This window comes from Cibotium barometz, chromosome 29 (assembly GCF_041138505.1).
Source record: "Cibotium barometz isolate CiBa-2024 chromosome 29, ASM4113850v1, whole genome shotgun sequence".
Lineage (NCBI taxonomy): Eukaryota > Viridiplantae > Streptophyta > Polypodiopsida > Cyatheales > Cibotiaceae > Cibotium > Cibotium barometz.
The window spans coordinates 54,316,024-54,332,495 of record NC_141074.1 but is presented as its reverse complement, the minus strand read 5'-3'; the positions used below and the strand labels follow the sequence as shown (position 1 = coordinate 54,332,495).

At 47.7% G+C, this 16,472-nt stretch overlaps 1 protein-coding gene across 3 annotated transcripts in view; it reads left to right on the top strand.

Annotated features, from left to right (window-relative positions):
- The window catches only part of LOC147622370 (ABC transporter A family member 8-like), a 117,480-nt gene extending 110,150 nt beyond the window's left edge, over positions 1–7,330 (top strand). For all 3 annotated transcript variants that reach the window (XM_086823490.1, XM_086823488.1, XM_086823489.1), the window contains 4 exons: positions 5,975–6,103; positions 6,221–6,326; positions 6,535–6,623; positions 6,783–7,330. In XM_086823490.1, coding sequence (XP_086679616.1) covers positions 5,975–6,103; positions 6,221–6,326; positions 6,535–6,623; positions 6,783–7,085 — 627 coding nt within the window. In that variant the 3' untranslated portion in view covers positions 7,086–7,330. The remainder of the gene's footprint in view (positions 1–5,974; positions 6,104–6,220; positions 6,327–6,534; positions 6,624–6,782) is intronic.
- Positions 7,331–16,472: the final 9,142 nt, after the last annotated feature.

Below are 16,472 nucleotides of genomic sequence, written 5' to 3'. Positions count from 1 at the left end.
AAGAAGAGCTATGGTGTCTGCTGTAGGCGGAAGAACATGGTCTCCTTCGGGGAGACGTCTTCTAGCTGATGAGTACTCTCTTTTGTAGACATGATGCTGAAGTCGGTGGTCGTGCAGGAACGCAATCTAACCATCCAAGGATGCCCCCACGCTAGGATACGGTGTGTGTGGACAATCTGAATCTAATACCAATGTGATATGCAGCGGAAGTCTTTGTATTGGAAGATCCTGTCACACAAATGCTCACATCGTCTTCTGTATCCTGAGTTTCGTGAGTTTAGCAATCTACTTTAATACTTCAAACTTTAAAGAGATATGAGAGAGAGATATGAGAACTGTACACCAGATTGGGTCCCGAATTACCCACTGAAGGGTCCCCTATCCCGATAACGAGATAGTATTTGCTTTATTTCTTTAGAGAGAATGACTGTGGACTGTAGATAAGCCAAACACAAGATCTCGGAGGATCGGAAGCTTGGCTGAACTGTACACGGCTGTAGAAACACCTCGATGAACTGATCTCGAGCCTATGCACTCTTCCCAAGGGCATGAGGAAGGGCTGCACACCTGAGGCTGAGAAAAGAAGATGGTGGACTGTTCTAAACTATGTTAGAATGCTGTAAATGCTTATGAATGCTATGTTACCTTCACCAGAGAGCTGGGGCAGATGTAGATGATGCACTAAAGGCTGGATACTGATGTAAACTGATGATTCAGGGCTGAGAACTGCTGTAGACTGAAACGCAGACCTGTAGGGATGATGCTGGACTGAAACACAGGCTGAATGCTGATGCTGGACAGAAAACGCAAGCTGAATGCTGATGCTGGACAGAAAACGCAGAGTGTAGGCTGAATTCTGGCTTGAATAGATGCTGAATGCAGGCGATTGTTCACATGCAGAAAACGCAGGTGTCTTATGCTGATTTGGGGCTGATCTGATGCGCTTATGGCTGTAGGGATTGCTGAATTGCATGCGTTGGAGAACCAAGGTTGGCTGAAGCAAACTCAAGCACTGCAAGGGCTGGATGAGACTAGTCTAGTGCTGAAGGAGGCAAGGGAACTCCTAGGGCTGAGGAGGAAAACTCTTAGCACACTGAAGACTGAATGAGAAACTAAGCCCTATGCAAGCCTATTTATACTAACTAGAGGCTGGTCAAGTTGGTTGGTCATTTATTTAATAAAGTTTATATTTATAAATGACAATAAATGCTAAATAAATACCAAAAAATATGAAAAAAATACCATATAAATCCTAGTAAATTCCCTAAGGCTTCTGGGATGTTCTAAATGATGCACAGGCATATGAATGCATATTATGTAGAATGCAAAGTGCTTTCTGATGCAAACCCTAAGGCTTCTACTGACTCTACATGCATGAATGATTCTCTCCAAGTGGGTTAAGGGACTTGACCAACTGACTGACCCGCTAAGGCTGAGGAATGACCTACGTAGCTCGTGCCTGACTTATCCTGGAGAACTGAGGATGTACAATGGGGTCACAGCGTACGACAATTATCATCCTACCAGGTTCTAAAAATGTACAACTGTTGCACTGCTGATGATGAGCCAGTTTGTCACTGTGCACTGAGTGCAGAGTGCATGTGATACTGTTGCGCTTGGCGCTTCGTGATTTTCCCAAGCCGTACCTCATGCTTAAGACGGGAGCATGTGGCTAGTCATTCGTCATCATACCTATAGTTTTGGGGCATGGAACTGCAAGGTGGCTTGGCGGTATACTACCCCATGCAGATGAAAGAAGTGGTGGCGGATGTAAGGAGTATGGTGGTGAGCTATGATGTGAGGGTGGGTAGGGGGACAGTAGGTTCCACATCCTGGAGTTGGCGGTAGATGTGGTTGGAGTAAACAAGGTCAAGCTTGTGATAAAAGGACCTGGGTGTAAAGTTGAGAAGAGGACTGTTGGGGGCAAGGATCTCTGAGTAGTGGTTCTCTGTGTCGGCTGAGCTTTAGTAGGAAGTGTCCAAGGCACCTACCCCCTTTGTGAGCAAAAAATCATCTAAAGTATCCATGTGCTTCTATAGCCCCTCAAAATCTACAATGAGTACAATATCATCACAATATCAAAAGAATACCTTCTAGAAAAGCTCCTTTGTGTCACCATTTTCCCACCCAATTGGTCCACCCGTGTTTTCTAATTATGTATATACATTGGACTGGCGTTCATGGCAGTTGCATATGCCGGGGATTGATTCCACTCATGTGATACTGTGGACTTGGCTTTCCACTGGGACTTATGCCTGTGTGTACATGTCCGGAAATGCCTGGAGCATTGGTGTTCCATTGGGTCTGGTACCTTGTATACTTGCCTGGAGCACGTCTATTTTGGTATAGCTTCATGAACGGGGATTGTCCATGCCAATGTTGCATTGCATAGTATCTTTATGTGCTTGCTTGCAATTGAAATTGCATGCTGCTTTCATGCTTGCGTGACCAATGTGTAGTTCCGGATAAGGGGATGCCCGCTCGTTAATTGTGCGTGTACCTGTCTGCTGAAATGGTTATGTGGCATGTGACAAGTAGTAAGTATTGGTCAAAAACCTAGCCTTAGGAATTAGCACTAATTTATAAGTGAGTGTGTACACACTTCATTAAGTTTTGGACAACCAAAACTCACTTATAAGTTATGAGCAGCCTGTGTTCGCATACACTGATGTCCTGAGGTGGACAAAACCCAATGCCCACCACCCAGACCTTATCCCCTTTGTACAAAGGGAGCAACCAGTCATATGTCTGTTCTAGCTTGCACCACAATGCACTTGTCCTCTCTACCTAACACCTAGAGTGGACAACTCACCATCTCTCTCTTCCCTCTCTCTAGAAGTAGGCACCCCCTTCATGAGGCCTCTTTGGCTGTATTTTTTGCACTTTCTTCTTCTTCCCAACTCCATATCCAAAGCTTGCTAGTGTGTTTTCCAAGCTTCCAAGAGTGTTTCCAAGTGGGGTTCACTCTCCCACACACTGAAACAAAACAGCTCTTATTTTTTTTGTAATTTCTGGTCTTTTGCTAAAAACCCTAATTTCAGCCCTCTTTTCTCAAGTTGAACCATAGGGGAAGCTTTCCCAGGGTTCCCTTCATCCTCTTGAAGACTTTTGTCTCGCGAAGAATTGCGACAAATCGAAGATTTCAACACACCAAACGCTTCCATCGCTAAGACTTCCGATGTCACCAACTCTACTTGCAATTTTGTAAGCTTTGATGCTTAAATATGGAAGCAAGTAGCAGGATGGAGGAACCGGATTCCATGTTCACATACCCTGTGTAGTGTTCTCTTGTCCTACGTGCTCTCTTGCAGATTGTTGCTACCATGTGTTGGTGGAACAAAAGAGAGCAGATGGTAGGGAACATGGGCACTTGAGAGGGTAGTGTGAGCTACAAGTCTACACCGACAACACATTGTTTGCAATACTGTATTCATATGCATTGGTATGGAAATCTGGTTAGAAATGCCCATGACACTATGTACTTGATTCTCCCAAGATCAATATACTTTATTTTAGGGAGGGGCCGGCTGTTCCGGCTCATTGTGCATCTCTTGTCAATTCAGCAAATTAGTTCTTGTATTGAGCATGTTGTCCACTAAATCCTGGTGTATTTAAGTGTATTGATTAGCATTGTGTTCAGCCAAGTCACACTCTGCCTTCAATTTTGTCAATGAAGTCTGAGATCTCATCTATGTAAAGCCCAAAGAGGGTTAGAGATAGTGGGCATCCTTGTTTCACTCCTATGGTGCTAGAGACCACCTCAGATAGTCCTCCCGAGCATCTCACCCTGCCAATAATTGACTCATATAAGGCAATGATAGCCCAGATCATGTCAATCGGGACCCTAAGATGCTATAAACGTTGTAAGAGGCGGGCGTGAGAGAGAAAGAAAGATATATTAAGCGTCTACTAAGGACCCAATGATAATGTCCAATCTTGCAATCTTTTCTCTTGAGGGTCATACAATACATCCTGAATGGGTTGTATTCGATTGTTTATTTGCTGCCGTGTCCTATAATGAATACCTAATCCCCATCTTATCTGTGCCTGTGGAAATGACAAGACCTTTCACATCTTGCATAGTGTTTGTACCTTTAGTAGATAGAAATAACTCTTCTAGGAGTTGTAATCACCAATGGAGCAATAAAGACTTTACTCCAATGTATATTTTCTTGCCTTAAGAGAATTTCCTATTTGTAGAGGCCTCTCAGACCAATGTATGTATTGCACCACTTCTTTCCAATCAGCAATCGATTTGCTTGTATATGGGCAACCTGGAATCTTGCCTTCCACATGCGCAAAAACTATGTCCCAGTGTTTTAGCTGCCATTTACCAAAGGAAGATGCTTTAAATTTTTTACACATTTCCACTACCATGAGCATCCAAGGTTGTTCCTGAGGCAGGAAAGTATGTACTATGTAACATTGTTGCTTTTCTTGCCAACACATGATAATGAATATTTAGGACATTCAGTCCACCATGCATTTTAGGTGAGAAATCCTTCTAATACCTCAACAGCCTCAGTACTTTTTTGTGCTTTTTTGATCTCCTTAATACTTCCATTTTTGTGACATTGAAAGAAGATATTTGCTTTTTTGACCACATCAACAATGGCAAGAAAAATTGGATTTATGCTATGAGAATAGATTCAACAGTGTGAAGCCTTACATGAAGCGGGGCCATGTAGGCAATTTCCAATAATCTAGCTTCATTTGTATTTTTTGCATTACCCATTTTGTAGCATCCGGGTGAGAGACATTCCCATTTTGTAGCATCCGGGTGAGAGACATTCCAACCCAATGGATATCCCAAATGTCTGATAATTTCAATGGGCGGGAGAATTTGCCCAGGCCATAAAATATTGTGCCAGTCTTCTTCCTTTAACGGGGCAACAATTTTGATTTCTTGAAGTTTATAAACAGCCCATGCATCCTCACCAAATAGCTCTAGAGCCTGCATAAGTATGCATAGATCATTATGATTATTTTTCGGAAAAAAAGAGTCATCAACGTGCGCACGCGCACACATAAAGTTCTATTAACATCACAAAGGACCAAAGGGTCTGAGAACAAAAGTGTTACAATGTGTCCAGTAATGTCTTCAATTGACCTTCAAAAGAACCGAAGGATCTATGAGACCAAAGAGTAATACGATAACTCCAAACTGATTCATGGGAAAATGGAAAACTGAAAAAAAGAAACTGGAGACTGAGCGAGAGAGATTGGATGCAAGTGTTTGAACCTTGAACCTACACATTTGCAGGCCAAGTTGAGACCACTCAGGCTGGAGCCTGGTGGCTCATGGGACATCCTTGCACACAATGCAAAACTCAAGGAGAGCAAGAAACAGCTTGTAATTGAGAGTTGGGAGCCACCACAAAGTGGTAGCTCACTTAACCACATCGCCATCAGCTTTGCCAGCCTTTGCAGTTGGGTGTGTGGTAGCCCAAGTCGGTGAACATAAGAAGGATTTTCCCATCAGCTTTGCCAGCTCAACGAGGTAGAATGAAATTATACCACCACTAAGAGGGGGGAAGGGTTAGCTATGGTTTACACGGTCAAGAAGTTTTGCCATTATCTTCTAACGACCAAATTTATTTTTTAAAGGTCATCAAGCTCTTCTCTATCTGGTAAACAAACCTTGCACAACCGAAAGAATCACCCGATGGTTGTTGATCTTGCTTGAGTTCGACTTAATAGTGCGGAAGGGGGCGCACAACATGTCTTGGCAGACCATAAGCCACGCATTCCCAACAGCGAGCCACCGGTGGGAGTTGATGACGATCTACCAAACGTTGCCTTATTCCATATTTTTTGAGTATGTAATTGTAATGTTTTCACTTCATTGAGATGAAGACCAAGTTGAAACTACTCAGGCTAGAGCCCAAGGATGCTTCTTGTATATTTTGAACATGTCATTGTGATGTTCTGCCTTCATTAAGATGAATCTTGATGTGTATTGTGATGGTACCAGGCAGTAGAATCTTCTTTGAGAAGTGTGAATCTCTTCAATGGAGGTGTGGGTGACAAGCAAGCTGGAAAGTATAGTGGGGGCATGAAGCGCAGACTGAGTGTTGCCATATCTCTTATAGGAGATCCAAGGGTAAGATGGAAGCCTTAAAGAAATACTTGGTGTTGCCGTTTCATTATAAAACACTGTCATTGATTACTATGTTTTGTTAATTACAAAAATCCACATAGACTTTTATGGCAATGACAGGTAGTATACATGGATGAGCCAAGCACAGGTCTTGACCCTGCTTCAAGAAGTAACCTTTGGGATGTGGTTAGGCAAGCCAAACGAGATAGAGCAATCATTCTAACAAGTAAGACCATCGGTTTGCATAAAACCCCCAATACAGTTGTCATTGGGCTCCAGCCCAAGTACCCTGGCCTGCCAACATGCAGGTACAGGGTTTGGACCCTGGTCTAAATAAATTCTCTCAAAAGAAAAAAGAACTCTGATTCAACATGGACTCCATACAAGAGAAAGAACTGATTTGGGACGATGTGTCTTTCTATCATGATATGCAGCACATTCAATGGAGGAAGCGGAGACACTGTGTGATCGCCTTGGGATATTTGTGAATGGGGAGCTGCAGTGCATTGGTAACTCAAAGGAGGTAAGGTGACATTTGCACAGAATATAGTGTGATAGTGTTCTAAGAGACATGACCCTGGCAAGGTACGAGAAACAGTATGCATCAATGAAACCAGCATGTCATTAAATATATCACTGTCATATAAAAGAGCTCAGATATGTTCTGTGTATTTTTGCGCAGTTGAAGTCCAGATATGGTGGCTCATATGTCTTTTCCATCACCACAGCTCAAAGTGAAGAGGAAAGAGTTCTAGAGATGGTACAGAGACTGTCCCCAAATGCCAAGAAGGTGTACGGTCTTTCAGGAACCCAAAAGTTTGAGTTGCCGAAGTCGGATGTGAAATTAGCAGATGTTTTCCGCACTGTGGAGCATGCTAAAACTGAATTCAGCATCCAGGCATGGGGGTTTGCAGACACAACATTAGAGGATGTTTTTATTAAAGTTGCTCGTGAGGCGAATGATGGTGGGGAAACCTTGTCATGATATCCAATGAAAGAACCATCATTTAGAATACACCTATATTCTATCCTATGATTCAACGATCATGTACATACTGAGTAGGCTGATTGCAAACGTAGGCTCCTGGCTGGTGGAGGGATGATTTACATTTCTTGTGTGATGCACTGAATGCTTGATGTCAGGTGCTTGATTTCTTAGATGCTAAATTATTGGATGAATGGAAAGAAGATAGGCCTATTTAAGTTTTTTAGGGCCATCTGCGCCCCTTGCATTCTGGTAGGTCTTCCAACTTGTCTGATTTGTCCATCTTCCTTGATGTCCGCTGGACTAGGGCCCACAAAAATTCGTTCTCTAACCAAAAAGATATCCCAAAACTTGCACTGATAGTAAGTGTTTTGGAGGTGACTTCAACATGGTTGAGCAACCCATGGATAAGAAGGGGGGACATGCAGGCATCATTCACTGGCTTCTTGAAAGGGCATTCTGGGAGAGATTTATCTTTTCCTTTCATGGCAGGGACTGTTGGTTACAGGATGACTTCCATAGGAAGCCAGATTCACTCCTCCTTTCTTGGAGAAATCGCAGGACTGGTGCAGGTTGCATTTATGTCCTCTTGGACCACTATTATGTTGATTATTGGGCACTTGATAGCGGTGACACTATCTTCATTTCTCCAGGTACCTCAAAGACCATTGTCCTGTAGTTTTGTGCATCGGAGCCAGAACTCTCCTCCCTGAGTACGCGTACCAGAGTCTCTTTACTCAAATGCAGAGTTACAACGGAAGGTGATGGATGTTTGGAGAGCTTGTGTTGCTCCTGACTCTCAGCAAAGAGTTCTTTTGCCTTAGAGAGTGTCAATGATCTTTATCACAGTGTGGCCCTAGCAGGAGGCAAGGAGCTTGGATAGAGAGAGAGCCATCAGGGCGTAGATTGTGCGCTTTGTAGATACAGCCCCCTCACCCTCATGCCCTCCTGCCCACCATCCTCTTGGAGGACTCTAACAGCCGCTCCGTCTACCCCGACTGACACAGCACACAGATGCACTTTTTCTATTGAGGAATTCCAGCTTTTGGCCTCTAATATCGCAACCGTGGAGGACACCACTCTAGTCAGCAAGCTTGTTGGAAGAAGCCCGCTCGACACACGAGGACAGGTTAGAGACCTACTGCAGGCAGCCTTGGTTGGAACTTGGCAACCAGGGCCAGGTCACGGACATTCAATTCATGGGCAAGGGCTATCTGAGGATAGAGTTTTGATTCCTCGACCCCTCGCTGCATGAGCGTCCTTGACCGAACCCACTCGCGATAAGGGAGCCGCAGCTCTTCTTGGCACGCTGCCAGCATGGATTCTCGCTCGAGTCAGACCTAGACAGCAGGCTTTCCGCCAGCCATAGCGTGCTTCCCAGGATTTCCCAAGGAATACTTGCCAGTTCTTCCAGCGATTGGCAGTATCCTTCGTCAGGTAGTTGACAATGGCCTCCATTGTCGCCCGAGCAATGGGCATACTTACACTTCGCATCATCGTGGCATCCTTGGAGTCTCTCACCCAGGAGATCGACATTTCCTGCATGGATCAGTCCCACTTCACTCAGCAGGTGGAGTACTCTAGCCTCCTTGGTCAGTGTTATACTGCTGCCAGCAGATGAGACATTTGGCACGCACATGCCCCACAGACAGGGCGCGGGAGGCCAGACATCTCACCCCCAGGCATCTGCAACTCCCGCAGCAGTGGGAGCTCTGCCCGATCCTCTTGATCGACAGCCGCCTCCCCTGGGAGCCCCACCTGCTCCTTGTCTCATCGATAGTCCTCACCCCGGTCCCTCAGCCACCTCGCAGAGCAAAGGAGGAGAGAGCCTGTGGATGGCTCCACCATGATGTAAGTCCTCCAGTCGGGAACGGTTGCGTCAATGCAATCGATGGGCACAACGCTGCTGGTGTGAGCATGCAAGGGACCGCAGATGGGAGCCCTAGGCCCCTGTAGAGGAGGGGGACCCACTCCAAGAGCCCCATCCGCAGGTGCCTAGTCATGATTCCTCCTCAGAAGGGGGAATAGTCTCTAGATACCGGTCCCTGCATGAACCAGTATGAGCCCTTACTCTCGGAGGTGGCGACCGCAACAAGCCCTAAAGCAGGACCCCAGAGGGCCTCCCCCGCCACCCCTTGATGGACCCCATCCTACCCCATCGGTAGGCTGAACCCCCTGGACCCTGTGGGGACTCCGCCAGCGCCACGTCCTACACCGATGAATGCTCCTCCCCCTCCCGCACCCCTGCCAACCTCGCCATGTCATACACCAACAGATGCTCCACCCCCTCTTTTTCTCTGCCCTCGTCCCTGCCAGCCTCGCCACACTCCTGAGCCTCCTCCTCCCTCAAAGCTAGAGACCGCCGCCATCCCCGCACCAGGCACCCCCCCCCTCCCCCCCCCCCCCCCCCCAACCTCTCAGAGGAGTACCACCCGTTGGCGCTCTTCCCAGAATTTCGCAGACCCGGTGGGCGTCTCCCAGTAGATTCAGTAGGCAGAGTTTGAGGAGACTAGGGCACCATTGAGAGTTTGTATGGTACTCTAGGAGCCACTCTTTTCCCCTTTCCCCGTGACCATGAGAGCTGGAGTCACATGGACAGATGAGGGGGTGGAGGCCACTCTCGTGAACAGGCGACATACCAATCCCAAATGCTTCAAGACACCCGTGTTACCATAGGGGAGGCCTGGCCTATGGCTAGGATGGAGCTCTTGCGCCATCTCCCCAGCTTTTCGCCCCCAGGGAACCAGGGAGGAGTATACATGTCGGTGAGCCAGGCTCTTGTTTCCTTGGTGGAAGAGTCAGGCATGATTATCCCCGGTCGCGCCCAGTGGGCTGAAACTATGCATTGGGGAGACTTGACTCGGGCTCCTCAACATCTACGCCCCTATGGGGCCACTGAGCACACGCCCTTCTGGCTGCAGTGTGTGACAGGGACTCGCAAGATGGCAAACTCTTGGTGCATGGGTGGAGACTTGAGGATCCTGAGGACTGCAATGGTGGATGCCCCGACCCGATAGTCTCTGACCCTGAAGGCACCACTTGGGAGGAGCTTCTCTTTGACATCCACAGCGAGGACACCTGGCACCTTCTTGAGTTTGGCCACACTGAGCATAGCCTGCTCGGACTGACACGCCACGTCTTGATCGCTTCTATGTGGATTAGTGGGGCTGTGTCCGGGGAGGCATGATCGGCATCCTCTCTGCCACGATGTTCTCTGATCATGCACCAGTGATCCTGACCCTCGCAGATCCAGGCCAGGCAGACAGCCAGCACTCAGTCAGGATTCCAGACCGCATGCTCCAGGATCCCTCCATCTCCGCCCGGATTGAGGAGATTTGGACCTCCCACAGCTTCATTCCTGGGCAGGCAGCGACCAATCTGGATACTGCGCTGTTAGAGAAGCTCCTTTGCCCTGGGGAGACTCAGCACATTCAGAGAGCAGGACAGGAGCCTTCGATGCAGCCTAGTCTCTCTTCAGCGGCTTCAGGAGCAGGCCCTAGAGAATCCCTGGGTTCACACATAGATGGAGGCAGCCCGTACTTCTCTGGAGAGCCTGGAGGAGCAGCCGATTGAGTACAGAAAGAACGCACGGGCATCCTTCTAGACCAAGGCAGGGGACAAGGTCTCCCGTGAGTTTTTTGCCACCTCACAAGCCCACTTTAGGGCGAACGGGGATTCGAGCTCTTCGCCAGCCAGACGGATCTATTGCATCACAGGTCCTGGAGGTAGCCTCGACCTTTTACAGCTCTCTACTCACTGCTGACCCAGATTCCCCTCAGAGAGAGGTGGCTCGACAGTGAGTTTGGAGCTATGTTCAGCCTTGTGTCTCAAAGCACCTGCGGACACACTTGGATTCCCCATTCTGTGACGTGGAGCTTGCAGCCGCATTGGAGGCCCTTCCGCGCAGGAAGTGCCCAGGAGGATGGTTTGCCAGTTTCCCTCTTCCTTTGCTGCCGGGACTTCATGGGAAAAGGCTTTCGGTCTGCTTTCAATGAGGTTATCCATACTAGTTTTCTTCCCAAGCACATATCCGAGGGTCTGATATGCCTTATCCCGAAGGAGGGTGGTGATCGCCTAGAGATCGGACATTGGAGACCCATCACCCTCTTAGGGATGGTGTATGAGATCGTCGGCGATTAGCCTGCATCTTCAGCCCTCCCTCCCAGATTTGATCCACGCTACTCAGACTGGCTTCATCCAGGATCATAGCATCCTGGACAACATCTTCACCTTTTGGGAGGCAATAGCCACAGCTAGACTTGGGGGGAGGATATGGCCATTTTGCTTCTCCACTTTGAGAGGGCATATGAAAGAGTTGATTGGGCCTTTCTGGAGGGGACTATGCTGAGACTTGGATTCTCATCTTCTTGGATTCAGGGAGTTGGACTATGTTGAGACTTGGATTCTCATCTTCTTGGATGGATGCCAAGTGGGCATTGATATTTCAGCAGAGCATCAGATAGCCTCGCTCCTCTTGAGCATTCAGAGGAAGCTTTTATATCAGAGCTCTGCCTGTTTATCACTTGCAAGGCAAGTGGTGGTAGCAAACCAGGCTCTTCTGGCTATCACATGGTACATCACTTCATGCAGGGCCTTTCATCGTTCTTGCATTGGGCAGGTGCACCATTTGACCCAGAACTTCCTTTGGTCTGTGAGGAGATGGTCACCCAGGTCGGGCGAAGGTGGCATGGCTCGTACCGATTCGGCCTTGGGCTCAGGGAGGCTTGGACTTGATAGATTCTGCCCCCCAGAGCAGGGCCCTTTTGGGCAAGCTGATCGTGCGAGGACTGCAGCCCGAGGAGGAACCCTGGAAGGATTTCTTGATCAGCCACATTTCCTTGTGTCTTCCTACCCATGGAAGCCCCTGTACACCAGGGATTCAATGATTCTTCTCGGAGGCCCCCCTTCATGATATCAGCACTAGTTTTGAGGACCGCGAGCCTCTTCCATACCCAGAAGCTCTTGGTTTGAAACCCTCATTTCCACCTTCCCTTAGGACACATGATCAGTGCCCAATCACACCTCTCTTGGGCTGGCTCTGTGGGGGGGCAGCTCAGACTCTGAGCACCTTGCAGAGCTACCATCAACTCCTGGGGCCATCTGATCCTCCTCGAGACCATAGATGGCATCCTGGCAGCGCAGAAGCACTGGCAGCAAGCCCAGGGAGTCTCGGCTACTTTCATCAAGAAGTTTTGGCAAAGACTCTGGAGCAGCTTCTGTCTCCAGAAGATCTCCTTTCTGTCTCTTAGCCCACTGGAGCTGAGCTGTGGACACGTGGCTAGCGGTCACTCGCAGAACAGCGAGCTGTTGTCACTGAGAGGCAGAGACACTGCCTGTGGGATTGCCCCTAGGCACAGCAGGTATGGCAGCGCATCCTCCACCTATTTACCTCCAATCCAAGCACTACCCACACCATCAACATGGGGGGCTGTAGCTTGGGTTACAGAGGTGGGCGAGGCCCTACTTTATGAGCATGATGGACAAGGCCTCAGATTGAGTCTCACCCACATGTGCATCTCTGTGACAATTGTAGCGGCAGTTCCAATATATTGCCCTGGACTCCGTAGTCCCACACTAGCTCGCGATGGGAGATCATCAGTAGCATAGCAACTTTGCACATTTGGCGTGCCCAGCGCAGCGAGGCAATCAACTGCTTGATTTCTTATACACCCCCCCCCCCCCCCCCCCCAAAACCTGAGGTCATTTGTTCCATTTGGGTGGACCTCGTACACATCCTTCGCGGCCGTTTTGAGCGCTTGACTGGTGATTCAAAGCCCATGCAGCAGCCGCAGGAGGCTTTCTTCCGTGCTGCTTCCTATCCAGGGAATACGGTGGAGTTTCTTGGCACTACAAGTCCCCAGTGTGGCTTTTTCTTCGCCTCCAGATGTAGCCTCTCTTTAATAGAGTGGCCACCCAGCAGAGGAGGGAGACCCCAATTCCTTATCTCATATGTATATTTGGATTGCTTTTCAGCAGTGTTGTATTGAGGCAAATGGTTGGCTTTTTCTTTAAAACTTATGGGGGGGGGGGGGGGGGCGGGGGGGGTGGGTGGTGTGGAACTTGAGAAACACCTGATCTCAGATGCATTACGCACCTTTAGGGCTGAGTTGCAGGACTCTTTTGAGCAGCGTGCAGAGTTTTGTTATCATGCACAGGAGTCATTCTGGATTCAAATGGGAGGTAGATGTAACAGGCATTTTTTTGCTGCCTATGGCCTCTCCCATAACAGGGAATATGTTACATGCAAGGAGTGCCCCATTCAGAGCCTGACATGGTCAAGAGGATTGCCTCTGATTTTTACTGCCGCTTGTTATATGCAGAGGCTCACTCCCCTCAAAGGAATAGGTCACAAGAAAATGTTTGGGAGTCTTTGCCTAGGTTGATTTCAGATGACGTGTGCATTACTCGATGCCCTTTTTCTGAAGAGACGAGCTTAGACATGCGTTTGGTAGCAGGGTTGGTTGCCCAGAACACTAAGTGGTGGTTCTCCTCTGGACACTATGTCTGGAGTCCTTAATGCTCACCATGCAGCACACACATGAATAGAGAGATTAGAATGAAGCATACCACAATGACAAGATTGACAAGAATGATAAGAATACTGGAACAACACTTGTATTACTCCAGGACACTGTTACATGCCCTTCACTGTACCGTGCACACCCAGAAATGGTCACAATGAGTAGGACGACAAGGCTGCAATAGACAAGTGACTACAGCACATGAGGTTAAGGATAGGATGTAGTATGAAGGATGAAGCATGAAGGATGTCCTCAAGGATGAGCTGAGGGGCCATTTAAATGATTCTTGTAAGACATGGTGGAGTCAGTGGAGTCGGTGGCATCTCCTAGCTCTAGTGGACGCCATTGGAGTGACAGGCCTTCGGTGGAATCTCCTGTCTATAGTAGATGCTCGTTGGTGTGTCACTACAGTGCCTTCGATGCCGGTGCGTGCACCTCGGTACGCCTCTGTTTCTGACCTCCATTTCTGGATAGTTCACCGAATGCTCTGGGATGGTTCCTCTAGCGTCGGGGTGATCCATTGTGGCGGTGTGACGGTGTGGACGGTACAGGACAGTGTGGGCACCCTTGGTGATTGCTCACCGTCCTGCGTAAGGAAGATAAAAAACACTGTGAACTGAGAGATTGTTACAGAATGAAAAGATGCACTATGCTGTTAATACATCATGAAAGATGATGGGTACAAAAATAAAATAGTAACATCATGAAAGGATGGTATATATGAAAAAGATTCAAAAATCAGGGTGAGCTCGCGCTGCTGAACCCCTGACACCTCCTTCCTTGCCCCCGCCTCTGTCCCTTCTACTCCCGCCTGCCCCTTCCGCCACTGCCCCAGCTGCTGTCGCGTCCTTCCTTGCCCTGCCTCTCTCCCTTCTTCTCCTGCCTGCCCCTTCCTCCTCTGCCCCAGCTCCTCCCGCTTTGCCCCCCACCTTCTGCTCCCACTATTGCTGCTCCCGCTTCTGCCCCTTCTGCTCCCGCCTGCCCCTTCTGCTCCTGTCTCTGCCCCAGTTGCTCTCACCAGGCTGATTACTCACTTTGGCCCATTCCACAGCCTCCCAAAATGAGAAAATGTTATCAAAGATGCTCATCCTATACAAGAATCCATTCTGAGTATCATGAATGACATCCTAAAAAATTGGCTGCAATCTAATGCTCACTGCATTAGCAAGTATCTTATATGCAGTCCCAAGTAAGGTGATAGGTCTCCACTGTCCAATCAAGGTCTTATCCCCACTCTTAGGGATAAGGAAAATAAGCCCCTTAGTGAGAGAAGAAGGCATAGAACCAGTGAGAGAAGAAGGCATAGAGCCTGTGTCCCACATCTCGTGGAGAGCCGATGTAATCTCTGCCCCAATCTCATCCCAAAAAGTAATGAAAAAAATAGGGGAGAGACCATCCTCCCCTAGACACTTATCATGACGTAAGACATGAAGAGCATGACTAAACTCCTGCATAGAAAAAGGGGCATCGAAAACTGCACACATCTCCTCCGTAATCAAATGTGGAAATGTATTCCAAACCTTCCTCTATGTCCTGTGTCCCAAACCTTCCTCTATGTGGCAATCTGTCTAACCATAAGAGGATCTGAATGAAGAGTGCCATGTGAATCTTGTAGCTACGTGACACTATCTCTGGCATGAGATGGGCCATGAGGAGCAAAGAAGTGTTTGTTGCATTTGCCACCCATCTGGGTCCAAAAGGATTTCTGGGCATGGTAACGGTACTCCGCATGCTGCTCAAGAGAGTGATGATGTCACGTGCACACCCAATAGGTGTACCAGTGACATGGCATTCTTAGCATCCATAAGCATTAATCAGATAACATTCACGATCATCAAGTATTATACAAGGCATTTACAACATATATCCCAGCATGTGCATGGGAGTGTTTCAGCACCAACATCAGCACATAAGTCATCATGAGAATTTAGGGCATTTAAAACATCAAGTCGTGGACTGTGGTCAGCAGCCAACAACATTTATTACCAGCCGACATTGGCAGTTATTGTAGTCATGAAGTCCCAGATGGCTGGCTGACAACAGTAATCAGCAACCGACCAACAACATAACTCATATAAAAGGCAGCGCATCATTCATTTAGAAGATCATCTCAGCATCTGGCCACTTCTCAATGTTTTCCTTCCTAGGGACAAAGAGGAGTCAACAGTTCAACATCCAGCATATTCAGCATACAGTTCAGTCATCTCCTGCCTCCTACATAGAAGAAAGCCAACATCTCAAGGGTGGACCTCAACATTGGAGAAGGGAACCTTCAGTCATCATCAACATTCATTCAGCATATCTCTCTCATTCTGAGAAGGATATTCATTTAGTACAGCATCATAGATCTATTTACAGATCTCATTGTAACCATTGCATTTAATATAGCTGCATTGCATTGCATTGACACCATTGTCTATCTCTTAAGTATCATTAAGTGAAGTTTAGTTAAGCCTAAGGTTGTTTTACTATGATCAATCCACCGCATGTCACATTGGTATCAGAGCTTTACAGGGACAGCAACCTTAGTTCATGTTCATTCCAAAGGTCATTCAGTAAGTCAGCATGTTAGTCGCTTCCGCTCAGTTAAATCTAGTTCTCAAGATCTTGCAGGGCATCCTTAGGGTTTTTCCTTAAGCATGCATCAGTAATCCATCCATCAGCATTCTTGCACAACATATAGGGTTGCACAGGGCTTGCATCAGCATAGTAGTCAGTCTAGCATCTTGCATCTGCAAGGCATACAGGTTTTACCCATGAATTTTCTGGGGAAGACTGACATCCATCATCAAAGGAGTAAATGGAGTTTCGGGCTTCAACTGGCAGCAGGGGGTTCTCTTCCACATAAAAAGACGAAAGTTTGCTC